This window comes from Heptranchias perlo, unplaced genomic scaffold (genome assembly GCF_035084215.1).
Source record: "Heptranchias perlo isolate sHepPer1 unplaced genomic scaffold, sHepPer1.hap1 HAP1_SCAFFOLD_429, whole genome shotgun sequence".
NCBI lineage: Eukaryota > Metazoa > Chordata > Chondrichthyes > Hexanchiformes > Hexanchidae > Heptranchias > Heptranchias perlo.
The window spans coordinates 90,449-105,328 of NW_027139441.1; the positions used below are offsets into that span (position 1 = coordinate 90,449).

General features: G+C 54.1%; 1 protein-coding gene across 1 annotated transcript; it reads right to left on the minus strand.

Annotated features, from left to right (window-relative positions):
• Window positions 1-355: 355 nt before the first annotated feature.
• LOC137312368 (tyrosinase-like) lies at window positions 356-9,118 on the minus strand. The gene is made up of 3 exons (XM_067978943.1): window positions 8,348-9,118; window positions 2,973-3,306; window positions 356-501 (listed from the first exon to the last, which is right to left on the minus strand). The coding sequence occupies exons 1-3, from the start codon at window positions 9,116-9,118 to the stop codon at window positions 356-358; spliced, it is 1,251 nt and encodes a 416-aa protein (XP_067835044.1).
• Window positions 9,119-14,880: the final 5,762 nt, after the last annotated feature.

A 14,880-nucleotide genomic window follows, 5' to 3' on the forward strand; every position in this document is an offset into this window, starting at 1 on the left:
GGGGGTTGTGCGGTGAGTCGATGGTGTCAGAGATTGGAGGGGGTTGTGCGGTGAGTCGATGGTGTCAGAGATTGGAGGGGGTTGTGCGGTGAGTCGATGGTGTCAGAGATTGGAGGGGGTTGTGCGGTGAGTCGATGGTGTCAGAGATTGGAGGGGGTTGCGGAGTGAGTCGATGGTGTCAGAGATTGGAGGGGGTTGTGCGGTGAGTCGATGGTGTCAGAGATTGGAGGGGGTTGTGGAGTGAGTCGATGGTGTCAGAGATTGGAGGGGGTTGTGCGGTGAGTCGATGGTGTCAGAGATTGGAGGGGGTTGCGGATTGGGTTGAACGTAGCCGGCATGTTCCGACTCCGTTCCCTTACTTGTCGATGAAGGCATGGTGCAGCATGAAGATCGGATCATTGGATGCTGACGGAACCTGTGATATCGTCCCGTTCAGGTAAATATGGACCAGGTTATGCAGTGCAATCGTGGACCTGCCTGGGTGGTTGGGGTCCTTGAAACCTGCAGGGATACACAAGCCTGAGGTGAGACCGAGCTGGTAAGCAAACAAAAGCACACACGTTCACACCTAACCCGTGCTGTACCTGCCCTCGGAGTGTTTGATGGGACAGTGTAGAGGGAGCTTTACTCTGTATCTAACCCTGTCCCTGCCCTGGGAGTGTTTGATGGGACAGTGTAGAGGGAGCTTTACTCTGTATCTAACCCTGTACCTGCCCTGGGAGTGTTTGATGGGACAGTGTAGAGGGAGCTTTACTCTGTATCTAACCCTGTACCTGCCCTGGGAGTGTTTGATGGGAGAGTGTAGAGGGAGCTTTACTCTGTATCTAACCCTGTACCTGACCCTGCGAGTGTTTGATGGGACAGTGTAGAGGGAGCTTTACTCTGTATCTAACCCTGTACCTGCCCTGGGAGTGTTTGATGGGACAGTGTAGAGGGAGCTTTACTCTGTATCTAACCCTGTACCTGACCCTGGGAGTGTTTGATGGGACAGTGTAGAGGGAGCTTTACTCTGTATCTAACCCTGTACCTGCCCTGGGAGTGTTTGATGGGACAGTGTAGAGGGAGCTTTACTCTGTATCTAACCCTGTACCTGCCCTGGGAGTGTTTGATGGGACAGTGTAGAGGGAGCTTTACTCTGTATCTAACCCTGGACCTGACCCTGGGAGTGTTTGATGGGACAGTGTAGAGGGAGCTTTACTCTGTATCTAACCCTGTACCTGCCCTGGGAGTGTTTGATGGGAGAGTGTAGAGGGAGCTTTACTCTGTATCTAACCCTGTACCTGACCCTGGGAGTGTTTGATGGGACAGTGTAGAGGGAGCTTTACTCTGTATCTAACCCTGTACCTGCCCTGGGAGTGTTTGATGGGACAGTGTAGAGGGAGCTTTACTCTGTATCTAACCCTGTACCTGACCCTGGGAGTGTTTGATGGGACAGTGTAGAGGGAGCTTTACTCTGTATCTAACCCTGTACCTGACCCTGGGAGTGTTTGATGGGACAGTGTAGAGGGAGCTTTACTCTGTATCTAACCCTGTACCTGACCCTGGGAGTGTTTGATGGGACAGTGTCGAGGGAGCTTTCCTCTGTATCTAACCCTGTACCTGACCCTGGGAGTGTTTGATGGGACAGTGTAGAGGGAGCTTTACTCTGTATCTAACCCTGTACCTGCCCTGGGAGTGTTTGATGGGACAGTGTAGAGGGAGCTTTACTCTGTATCTAACCCTGTACCTGCCCTGGGAGTGTTTGATGGGACAGTGTAGAGGGAGCTTTACTCTGTATCTAACCCTGTACCTGACCCTGGGAGTGTTTGATGGGACAGTGTAGAGGGAGCTTTACTCTGTATCTAACCCTGTACCTGCCCTGGGAGTGTTTGATGGGAGAGTGTAGAGGGAGCTTTACTCTGTATCTAACCCTGTACCTGACCCTGGGAGTGTTTGATGGGACAGTGTAGAGGGAGCTTTACTCTGTATCTAACCCTGTACCTGCCCTGGGAGTGTTTGATGGGACAGTGTAGAGGGAGCTTTACTCTGTATCTAACCCTGTACCTGCCCTGGGAGTGTTTGATGGGACAGTGTAGAGGGAGCTTTACTCTGTATCTAACCCTGTACCTGCCCTGGGAGTGTTTGATGGGAGAGTGTAGAGGGAGCTTTACTCTGTATCTAACCCTGTACCTGACCCTGGGAGTGTTTGATGGGACAGTGTAGAGGGAGCTTTACTCTGTATCTAACCCTGTACCTGCCCTGGGAGTGTTTGATGGGACAGTGTAGAGGGAGCTTTACTCTGTATCTAACCCTGTACCTGCCCTGGGAGTGTTTGATGGGACAGTGTAGAGGGAGCTTTACTCTGTATCTAACCCTGTACCTGCCCTGGGAGTGTTTGATGGGAGAGTGTAGAGGGAGCTTTACTCTGTATCTAACCCTGTACCTGACCCTGGGAGTGTTTGATGGGACAGTGTAGAGGGAGCTTTACTCTGTATCTAACCCTGTACCTGCCCTGGGAGTGTTTGATGGGACAGTGTAGAGGGAGCTTTACTCTGTATCTAACCCTGTACCTGCCCTGGGAGTGTTTGATGGGACAGTGTAGAGGGAGCTTTACTCTGTATCTAACCCTGTACCTGCCCTGGGAGTGTTTGATGGGACAGTGTAGAGGGAGCTTTACTCTGTATCTAACCCTGTACCTGCCCTGGGAGTGTTTGATGGGACAGTGTAGAGTGAGCTTTACTCTGTATCTAACCCTGTACCTGCCCTGGGAGTGTTTGATGGGACAGTGTTGAGGGAGCTTTACTCTGTATCTAACCCTGGACCTGCCCTGGGAGTGTTTGATGGGACAGTGTGGAGGGAGCTTTCCTCTGTATCTAACCCATGCTGTCCCTCACCCTGACACTGGTCTCCTGATACTGGGATGTTTCGAACGTCCCTCCATTTGACAGGGCGCAAAAGTCCCGCGAATAATTTCTGCCGAGTGCAGCCCTTACCTTCGAGTGAGTTCCGGAAGCTGAATGGTGCATACTGGTTGTAGGGAAAGGAATCGTAATATTTAAGCTGGAGAACTTTACTGACATCCTGGGCCGTTGGGAGTCTTCGGGCACGGAAATTCTTCCCGGGATTCCGGCTGAGGAGAGTGATTTTGCCCTTCGGATTGGGACAAATCACTTCAAAGTTATCGTCTTCGTCACCGTCGTAAGTGCAAAGAATCTGCAAGAGAGGACACTCGTAACCTTGCCCCAGGCGTTCTCGGTGGCTGCTTGATGAATAGAAATCAGAACCTGTCCCACAGCGACACCCAGTGGCTGGGGCCTGCAGCTGCAGCTGTGACGGTTGACATAGTAAAATTGAATGGGAGATGTTGACATGGCAATTTACAGCGTTGGACTTGTAGCTTCTTTCACCTTGCACTATCTCAAAAGTGATGTGACCGAAGGGTCGTTTTCCTCCCCCCTCCCCGCCCCCCCCCACCCACCCAGATGCTTTGTGCATTTGTCCGAAAACACAAGCTTAGTTTCCGCCTGTACGCTGACGACACCCAGCTCTCCCTCACCCCCACCTCTCCCGACCCCTCCACTGTCTCTCGTTTGTTACGCTGCTTGTCCGACATCCAGTATTGGATGAGCAGAAGTTTCCTCCAACTAAATATTGAGAAGGCTGTCTTTGGTCCCCGCCACAAACTCCATTCCCCAGCCACCGACTCCGTCCCTCTCCACGGTCACTGTCGACCGCATCTCCGCTCCATCACCAAGACCTACTTCCACCTCCGTAACATCGCCCGTCTCCGCCCCCGCCTCAGCTCATCTGCCGCTGAAACCCTCATCCGTGCCTTTGTTACCCCCACACTGGATTATTCCAGTGCTCTCCTGGCCGGCCTCCCATCTTCCACCCTCCATAAACTTGAGCTCATCCAAAACTCTGCTGTCCTGCATCCTAACTCGCACCAAGTCCCGTTCACCCATCACCCCGTGCTCACTGGCCAACGTTGGCTCCTGGTCCAACAATGACTCACTTTTAAAGTCCTCGTCTTTCTTTTCAAACCCCTCCATGGCCTCGTCCCTCACTATCTCTTATCACCTCCTCCAGCAGACTACCTTCCTAGATCTCTGCGCTCCTCCAATTCTGGCCTCTTGCGCATTCCCAATTTTCATTGCTCCACTGTGCCTTCAGCTGCCTGGGCCCTAAGCTCTGGAATCGCCTCCCTAAACCTCTCCGTCTCTCTCTCCTCCTTTAAGACGCTCCTTAAAACCTACCTCTTTGACCGAGCTTCTGGCCACCTGTCCTAATGTGTGGTTCGGTGTCAAATTTTGTTTGAAAACGCTCCTATGAAGCACCTTGGGACGTCTTACTGCAATAAATCCCCCACCATCAACATTCTGAGGGTCACCATTGACTAGAAACTTAACTGGACCAGCCACATAAATACTGTGGCTACAAGAGCAGGTCAGAGGCTGGGTATTCTGCGGCGAGTGACTCACCTCCTGACTCCCCAAAGCCTTTCCGCCATCGACAAGGCACAAGTCAGGAGTGTGATGGAATACTCTCCACTTACCTGGATGAGTGCAGCTCCAACAACACTCAAGAAGCTCGACACCATCCAGGACAAAGCAGCCCGCTTGATTGGCACCCCATCCACCACCCTAAACATTCACTCCCTTCACCACCGGCGCACAGTGGCTGCAGTGTGTACCATCCACAGGATGCACTGCAGCAACTCGCCAAGGCTTCTTCGACAGCACCTCCCAAACCTGCAACCTCTACCACCTAGAAGGACAAGGGCAGCAGGCACATGGGGACAACACCACCTGCACGTTCCCCTCCGAGTCACACACCATCCCGACTTGGAAATATATCGGCCGTTCCTTCATCGTCGCTGGGTCAAAATCCTGGAGCTCCCTTCCTAACAGCACTGTGGGAGAACCTTCACCACACGGACTGCAGCGGTTCAAGAAGGCGGCTCACCACCACCTTCTCAAGAGGCAATTAGGGATGGGCAATAAATGCCGGCCTCGCCAGCGACGCCCACATCCCATGAACAAATAAAAAAAATATAAATGCAAGTTGCTGTTTTAAAACCTGCCGAATTCAGAGTCTGGTTAACAGTCTGGCAGGGTGGCGATGCTCTTGTTTTTGTATCTTTGCCCTCTTCCCCTTGGGGAGCAGTGCGGAACAGCGGAAGGATTCACAGTCTGGTTGACAGGGTGACGAAAGCCTCACGCTGTTCTCCAAGGGGAAGAGGGCGAAGGTACGAAAACAATAACACCGCCACCTTATCTCATCTGCTCTTCGAAAATCGCACCCAGCTATCTATTGGACCCCTCCATGTCATTAGGTGCATCGCAGTCCTGCACCAATTTTGTCAGGTCATCTCAACATCTTTAGCCCCCAACGGGGTCAAGGACAACCAGATAATCCTACCCCATAACTCCGATTCCTGACCAGTTCTCTGCTGCAGCGAATCCCTGTTAGAACCCCCAGTGCTCCGTGTCTCAGTGGGTAGCACTCTTTCCTCTTAGTCTGGAGGCCGTGTGTCCCAAGTTCCACTCTGAGCACAAAATCCAAGCTGAAGCTGTCGGAGGGGCCGTCTTTCGGGCGAGACGTTAAACCGAGGGCCCCGTCTGCCCCCCCCTTCAGGTGGACGTAAAAGATCCCGCGGCCCACTATTGGAAGAGGAGCAGGGGGGAGTTCTCCCCGGTGTCCTGGGGCCGATATTTATCCCTCGACCAACATCACTTATAGAAGAAACAGATGATCCGGTCATTTACCACGTTGCTGTTTGTGGGATCTTGCTGTGCGCAAATTGGCTGCCGCATTTCCTACATTACAACTTCAAAAAGTACTTCATTAGCTGTGAAACGCTTTGGGACGTCCTGAGGTGGTGAAAGGGGCTGGAGAAATGGGAATCTTTCTTCACTACTTACCTTTCTTTTCTTATTTTAATAAAGCCCCGCACTGGGCTGATAGTTTTGACAACCTTTCTACACTAACCTCCCTGCCCTCTTGTGACCAATACACTGCACGTCCACTGCGTTCAACACGCAACCTGGTCCCTCAGCCTCTTACCCCGTGTGTCGTCTTCGAATTGCATCGGCCGTCTATTTAGCCCACTGTTTCAGAAAATCCGGCGGGGGGCGGGGTGGTTAGTGGGGAGAGTCACTGGCAACTGCTTTCCGTCTGGAAAAGCCCCCTCACTGAAGGCTACTGGGCAGGGAATAACACAGGAACAGGAGGGGGCCACTCAGCCCCTCGAGCCTGTTCCGCCATTCAGTGAGATCATGGGCTGACCTGTATCCTATCTCCATCCACCCGCCGTGACTCCATGTACCCTTGGATGGCAAATATCTATCGATCTCCGATTTAAAATGATTAATTGAGCGAGCATCTACTGCTTTCGGTGAGAGAGAATTCCACACTTCTACCACCCTTTGCGTGAAGAAGTGTTTCCTGACTTCCCTCCTGAATGGCCCGGCTCTGATTGTGCCCCCTTGTCCTGGACTCCCCCACCAGCGGGAGAAAGGCTTCTCTCTATCGACCCTATCAGTTCCTTTCAAAATCCTAAAGACCTCAATCAAGTCACCCCCTTAACCTTCCATATTCCAGGGAATACAAGTCTAGTTTATGGAATCTCTCCTCATAATCTAACCCTTGGAGCCCTGGTAATGTTCTGGTGAACCTGGGCTGCGCTCCTCCCATGGCCAATATCTCCTTTCTAAGGCGCGGTGGCCAGAACTGAACGCAGGACTCCAGATGTGGTCTCACCAGGGCTTTGTACAGCTGCAGCAAGACTTCCTCCCCCTTTAGGTTCCAGCCCTCCAGACCCTAAGCCCCTTTCACTCACATCTCTGCAGCCAAACCTCAGGACCTTCGGGGGTGACAGATTGCCCCCCCCTGCCCAACAGCGGTGGAGGTAGGAGACCTTAAAAAGAGGGAGGGGTCTCCTACGATTGAGTGGGTGCATGCACTGTGGTAGTGCTGAGGGGTAATGGCATCCCATAATTGTCCTCCATGCCCCTGGGCTAGGGAGAAGGCGATGTCAACAGCAACAAGGCCGTGCATTTATACGGGGCCTTTAACGGAGTAAAACGTCCCCGAGGCGCTTCACAGGAGCGTAAATCAGGCAACATCTGACCCCGGGGCCACAGGAGGAGATATCAGGACAGGTGACCAAAAGCTCGGTCAAAGAGGGAGGTTTTAAGGAGGGTCTTAAAGGAGGAGAGAGGGAGAGGCGGAGAGGTTTAAGGAGGGAATTCCAGAGCTCAGGGCCCAGGCGGCTGAAGGCACGGCCGCCAATGGTGGAGCGATGGGAATCAGGGGGGATGGGCAAGAGGCCCGAATTGGAGGAGGGCAGAGATCTCGGAGGGTTGTAGGGGCTGGAGGAGGTTACAGAGATTGGGGGCGAGGGGCCATGGAGGGATTTGAACACGAGGATGGAGAATATTAAAATCGAGGTGTTTCCTGGACTGGGAGCCAATGTAGGGAGGGGGTGATGGGTGAACGGGACTTGGTGCGAGTTAGGATACGGGGTGTGGGGGGGGGGGCAGCAGATGAGTTTTGGAGGGTGGAGGCCGGCCAGGAGAACATTGTTCCTGTGGTTGGCTGTGTTCCAATCACCCCTGCAGGACAGGATGTGTGTGTATGTGTTATGAACACACAGCTGGGCTCGGCTGTTATTTTCCCTTCTGAATACCCTGGCATCATTTGCTGCTTTGGAGGGGGCATGGGGAGGTTCCAAGACCAGGAGGCGAGCTTTGCCTGCAGAACTGTAAAAGGAGATTGCTTCTGAAAGAAACAGTTTACCAAAGGGAATATCAGACGTCGAACGAATTAGACTTGGTTATGGAGGGGCTTTGCCCATTGCCCATTACGTCCTTAAGGCTTGGCGGGCCCCTTCTGGAGGAGGGGGAGAAGGATAAGGGGGAGGAGGAGAAGGAGGAGGGGGAGGGGGAGAAGGGGGAGGAGGAGAAGGCGGAGAGGGATGAAGGGAGGATGATGAGGAGGGGGACGGGGAGGAGAAGGGAGGCGAGGGGAAGATGAGAGGAGGAGGAGAATGAGGGAGAGGAGGAGGAGTGGAACGAGGGAGGGTGATGAGGCGGGGACGTGGAGGGGGATGAGGAAGGTAGGAAGAGGAAGGAGATGAGGAGAGGGGAGGAGAGTAAGGAGGAGTGGCATGAGGGGATGAGGAGGGGGGGATGAGGGTGAGGAGGAGTGGGATGAAGGGATGAGGAGGAGATTGAGGGAGGGGAGGAGGAAGAGGGGGACAGGGACGGGGAGAAGGAGGAGTGGAATGAGGGAGGGGAGGACGGGGAGGAGGAGGAGTGGAATGAGGGAGAGGAGGAGGAGGGGGATGGTGCAGGTTCAGCCTTACCTCCCAGTTGGCGAACCGCGAGGGATGGAGCAGCACCCCGTTGGGGTCGTTGGCCCCCAGGAACTCGTCGGTGCAAACGTCACAGTCGACCTCCCGGGTCCAGTTCCAGTAGGGCACAAAGAAGTCCTCGTCTTTGGTCAGCAGGCGGATCTCGCTCTCAAAGAAGGCCAGGTACTTGCGGTGCCAGACGGGGAACGCCGCGCCCATGTGGGCAAAGTTGGGGTCCAGCCGGGTCTTGACGGGCTTGGCGGCGATGTAGTGGACCCAGGTGCAGACGTCGTAGACGGTCGCGTTGTGGAAGGAGTAGCTGTTGACGTCGGACGTTCTGGGGCTGGTGAGGACCATGTAGCGCTCGCTCACGGTGTTCTTGGCCAGGAGGAGCTGGTCGATGAAACGGCTCCTTGCCGCCTGGTCCATCTCATGGACGCCCAGCCTCACCGTCACCACCCAGCGCTGGCAGTCGGCTCCCCTGTAGCCCTCCTTGCACTCGCCGCAGTCGAAACCGGCAAAGTTGCCCGTGCACACGCAGATGCGGCTGAAGAACGAGGAGGGCCAGGCCGTCCTGAAGTCTCGCCTGGAGGGCTCCGGGCTCCATATGTCGTTGGGAGCCTCGCAGGAGCCCCGGCTGCTCTTGCCCCCACAGGCCGAGCCGTCCTGCTCCCAAATGGGGCAGCAGATCTTCGCCTTCAGGGCACCGGGCTGGGTGCAGGCCCTGGGGAACTGAGCCCCGGCCCCCGACACGAAGGCAAGCGGGAGAAGCAGCCACCACATTGTTTCAGAGCGACCGACACAAGTGGCCCTGCGAGTGGATCGAGCTGCCAGCCGGCCGGATTTATAGGCTGGCCAAGCCGACAGTCTTTGTTGGACAGTGTGTCAAACCATGCCACGTCCAATGGCCTCGCCCCGCGCACAGCTGCCAACTTTTCTGATGTAATCCAACCCAGTTCAAAGACGTTTGGTCCTGATTTCTCCGCCCCGCCCCGCCCGACTCCCAACGTCGGCGCCTCTCTTCGACCTCAACCACGCCGACCGGCACAGCCCCCCCCCGGCCCCGGCCCCGCCTTCCTCCTCCCGTTTCCGCGCGTTGGCCAGAAGCGGTGTCACGTCAGTCGCGAGGAGCCAGGGGACACCCGGTCAACGAGATGGTTTCGCAGTTAGCCAAGCGAGAGAGCCCAGGGAGGGTCAGACGGACGTTCTCGGCACGTCACAGAGTACGGACGCCGACTGACCTTTCAGTCTCGACCGGCAACATCTGACATTGCTTGAGAGAGGGAGAGGCCATTCGGATCATCACCCCGCTCCTCCCACAGCCCATGTACACTCTCCCCTATCATGGACTCTCCCCACCCATTTAATCTCCTCCCACAGCCCATGTACACTCTCCCCGATCATAGACTCTCCCCACCCATTTAATCTCCTCCCACAGCCCATGTACACTCTCCCCTATCATGGACTCTCCCCACCCATTTAATCTCCTCCCACAGCCCATGTACACTCTCCCCTATCATGGACTCTCCCCACCCATTTAATCTCCTCCCACAGCCCATGTACACTCTCCCCTATCATGGACTCTCCCCACCCATTTAATCTCCTCCCACAGTCCATGTACACTCTCCCCTATCATAGACTCTCCCCACCCATTTAATCACCTCCCACAGCCCATGTACACTCTCCCCTATCATGGACTCTCCCCACCCATTTAATCACCTCCCACAGCCCATGTACACTCTCCCCTATCATAGACTCTCCCCACCCATTTAATCTCCTCCCACAGCCTACGTACACTCTCCCCTATCATAGACTCTCCCCACCCATTTAATCTCCTCCCACAGCCCATGTACACTCTCCCCTATCATAGACTCTCCCCACCCATTTAATCTCCTCCCACAGCCCATGTACACTCTCCCCTATCATGGACTCTCCCCACCCATTTAATCTCCTCCCACAGCCCATGCAAACTCTCCCCTATCATGGACACTCCACACAGAGACTCTCCCCACCCATTTAATCTCCTCCCACAGCCCATGGACACTCTCCCCTATCATGGACTCTACCCACCCGTTTAATCTCCTCCCACAGCCCATGTACACTCTCCCCTATCATGGACTCTCCCCACCCATTTAATCTCCTCCCACAGCCCATGTACACTCTCCCCTATCATGGACTCTCCCCACCCATTTAACCTCCTCCCACAGCCCATGTACACTCTCCCCTATTATAGACTCTCCCCACCCATTTAATCTCCTCCCACAGCCCATGTACACTCTCCCCTATCATGGACTCTCCCCACAAATTTAATCTCCTCCCACAGCCCATGGACGCTCTCCCCTATTATAGACTCTCCCCACCCATTTAATCTCCTCCCACAGCCCATGTACACTCTCCCCTATCATGGACTCTCCCCACCCATTTAATCTCCTCCCACAGCCCATGTACACTCTCCCCTATCATGGACTCTCCCCACCCATTTAATCTCCTCCCACAGCCCATGTACACTCTCCCCTATCATGGACTCTCCCCACCCATTTAATCTCCTCCCACAGCCCATGTACACTCTCCCCTATCATAGACTCTCCCCACCCATTGAATCTCCTCCCACAGCCCATCGACACTCTCCCCTATCATGGACTCTCCCCACCCATTTAACCTCCTCCCACAGCCCATGTACACTCTCCCCTATCATAGACTCTCCCCACCCATTTAATCTCCTCCCACAACCCATGTACACTCTCCCCTATTATAGACTCTCCTCCCCTAGCCCATATACACTCCCCTATCATGGACTCTACCTGTCCAGTTAATCTTCCACAGCCCATGTACACTCTCCCCTATCATAGACTCTCCCCACCCATTTAATCTCCTCCCACAGCCCATGTACACTCTCCCCTATCATGGACTCTCCCCACCCATTTAATCTCTTCCCACAGCCCATGTACACTCTCCCCTATCATGGACTCTCCCCACCCATTTAATCTCCTCCCACAACCCATGTAAACTCTCCCCACCCATTTAATCTCCTCCCACAGCCCATCTACACTCTCCCCTATCATAGACTCTCCCCACCCATTTAATCTCCTCCCACAGCCCATGTACACTCTCCCCTATCATGGACTCTCCCCACCCATTTAATCTCCTCCCACAGCCCATGTACACTCTCCCCTATCATGGACTCTCCCCACCCATTTAATCTCCTCCCACAGCCCATGTACACTCTCCCCTATCATAGACTCTCCCCACCTATTTAATCTCCTCCCACAGCCCATGTACACTCTCCCCTATTATAGACTCTCCTCCCACAGCCCATGTACACTCTCCCCACCTGTTTAATCTCCTCCCACAGCACTTGTACACTTTCCCCTATCATGGACTCTCCCCACCCATTTAATCTCCTCCCACAGCCCATGTACACTCTCCCCTATCATGGACTCTCCCCACCCATTTAATCACCTCCCACAGCCCATGTACACTCTCCCCTATCATGGACTCTCCCCACCCATTTAATCTCCTCCCACAGCCCATGTACACTCTCCCCTATCATAGACTCTCCCCACCCATTCAATCTCCTCCCACAACCCATGGACACTCTCCCCTATCATGGACTCTACCCACCCATTTAATCTCCTCCCACAGCCCATGTAAACTCTCCCCTATGATGGACTCTCCCCACCCATTTAATTAGCTGACAGAAAGCTCCTGACAGCTACCCTTTGGGGATCTGTGTGCCTGTCGGTTGAACCCTTGCCATTCACCCTTGGGACCTGGATCAAACCCACTGGTTTAGGTTGTTGGGCTGAGGGCTACCTGGGTAGGCAGGGTTTAATGGTGGCCTGTAGAAGGAGTTTGAGGCGGTCGTCATCCTGTTCTTTAAGAGTATCTCAACAGGACAAATGTGTCTCTGCTTTAGCACCATTCACAGAGGCCAGAAGACAGTAAGCCTGGGGAAAGGAGATGTGGTCATGGGAGGAGCTCTTCAAAGTTTGTACCTTCCCTGCGACAGGACAGTGTATGTCTGATGAGATGTCGGAGTTTGATGAGAGAGCCTATCCACCTCCCCTCGACATTCAACGGCCTTACCATCGCCGAATCCCCCACCAACAACACCACCTGCACGTTCCCCTCCAAGTCACACACCATCCCGACTTGGAAATCTGTCGGCCGTTCCTTCATCGTCGCTGGGTCAAAATCCTGGAACTCCCTTCCTACCAGCACTGTGGGAGAACCTTCACCACACGGACTGCAGCGGTTCAAGAAGGCGGCTCACCACCACCTTCTCAAGGGGCAATTAGGGATGGGCAATAAATGCCGGCCTCGCCAGCGACGCCCACATCCCATGAATGAATAAAAAAAAGTGTAGTAGGAGCTGTACCTGCCCTGGGAGTGTTTGACGGGACAGTGTAGAGGGAGCTTTACTCTGTATCTAACCCTGTACCTGCCCTGGGAGTGTTTGATGGGACAGTGTAGAGGGAGCTTTACTCTGTATCTAACCCATGCTGTACCTGCCCTGGGAGTGTTTGATGGGACAGTGTAGAGGGAGCTTTACTCTGTATCTAACCCTGTACCTGACCCTGGGAGTGTTTGACGGGACAGTGTAGAGGGAGCTTTACTCTGTATCTAACCCTGTACCTGACCCTGGGAGTGTTTGATGGGACAGTGTAGAGGGAGCTTTACTCTGTATCTAACCCTGTACCTGCCCTGGGAGTGTTTGATGGGACAGTGTAGAGGGAGCTTTACTCTGTATCTAACCCTGTACCTGCCCTGGGAGTGTTTGATGGGACAGTGTAGAGGGAGCTTTACTCTGTATCTAACCCTGTACCTGCCCTGGGAGTGTTTGACGGGACAGTGTAGAGGGAGCTTTACTCTGTATCTAACCCTGTACCTGCCCTGGGAGTGTTTGATGGGACAGTGTAGAGGGAGCTTTACTCTGTATCTGACCCTGTACCTGCCCTGGGAGTGTTTGATGGGACAGTGTAGAGGGAGCTTTACTCTGTATCTAACCCATGCTGTACCTGCCCTGGGAGTGTTTGACGGGACAGTGTAGAGGGAGCTTTACTCTGTATCTAACCCTGTACCTGCCCTGGGAGTGTTTGACGGGACAGTGTAGAGGGAGCTTTACTCTGTCACTCCCGAGGATCCCCAACAGCAGAGATAAGATTGAGGATGGTGATGTCCTACATTGGTGGCATTGATTCAGCACCACCCATCTGGCGGACAACCTGAGTTGACCTTGGAATTAGATCCAATGTGTCGCGCTTGGACAAATGGCATCACGCCAATTTGTTACCGATTTCATTCTCCCCGCCCGAAATGTATGATTTCAATCGCACATCTGTTTTGAATGTCCAGTGAGTTAAGTCAGTCGGATTGCAGTGAATTTGATGCATTAACCTCCAGATCCTTCCATGATCAAGTTAACCCAGAGTTGGCTTCTTCATTAAAGCCAGACTATATCACTCCAATGCTCTCCTGACCCGCCTCCCACCCTCCACGTTCCACAAACTTCAGCTCCTCCAATACTCCTGCTGCCCCCCAGTATCCTAACTCACGCCAAGTCCCGTTCACCCATCACCCCCTCCCCGAGCTCGCTGGACCTACATTGTCTCCATCCTCGTGTTCACGTCCCTCCCATGGTCCCCGCTCCCCCCTCCTCCCTATCTCTGTAACCTCCCCCAGCCCCTACAACCCTCCGAGATCTCTGCGCTCCTCCAGTTCGGGCCTCTCGTCCATCCCCCCGATTCCCATCGCTCCACCATTGGCGGCCGTGCCTTCAGCCGCCTGGGCCCCGAGCTCTGGAATTCCCTCCCTAAACCTCTCCGCCTCTCTCTCTCTCCTCCTTCGAAATGCTCCTGAAAACCTCCCTCTTTGACCGAGCTTTTGGTCACCTGTCCTAATATCTCCTCATGTGGCTCGGGGTCAAATGTTGCCTGATTTACGCTCCTGTGACGGGCCTTGGGATCACTTTACTGTGTTAAAGGCGCTATATAAATGCAAGTTGTAACATTAAAGGTACCACGGACACTATTGGCAGGGAGGAAGGTGGGAGGGAGGGGTGAGGGTGGAGTTCTCCCTGGGGCCAAATATTTCTCCTTCAACCAAGGCCACCAAAAGCAAATCGCTGTTTCTGGGATCTTGCTGTGCACAAAATGCTAACCCCCCCCCCCGCTGCCGCTTCCCCAGCCTATGTTTACCTGCCACTGAGTGGGGAGTTTTCCTCGTCTCATCTGCTTGTGGGACCCTCCTGCCCAGGGACATAAGAAATAGGAGCAGGAGTAGGCTATTCGGCCCCTCGAGCCTGCTCCACCATTCAATCAGATCACGACTGATCTTCGACCTCAACTCCACTTTCCCGCCCGATCCGCGTATCCCTCGATTCCCCCAGAGTTCCAGAAATCCATCCATCTCAGCCTTGAATATACTCAACGACTGAGCATCCACAGCCCTCTGGGGGAGAGAATTCCAAAGATTCACAACCCTCCAAGTGAAGAAATTCCTCCTCATCTCAGTCTAGGATGGCCGACCCCTTATCCTGAGACTAT

Excerpts from the sequence above, each read along its gene's own strand:
- LOC137312368 (XM_067978943.1), bottom strand. The coding sequence starts at position 9,118 with ATGTGGTGGCTGCTTCTCCCGCTTGCCTTCGTGTCGGGGGCCGGGGCT. Across the intron at positions 3,307-8,347 it reads CGCGGTTCGCCAACTGGGAG|CTGCAGCTGCAGGCCCCAGC; the intron begins GTAAGGCTGAAC and ends CAACCGTCACAG. Across the intron at positions 502-2,972 it reads CTTCCGGAACTCACTCGAAG|GTTTCAAGGACCCCAACCAC; the intron begins GTAAGGGCTGCA and ends GTATCCCTGCAG.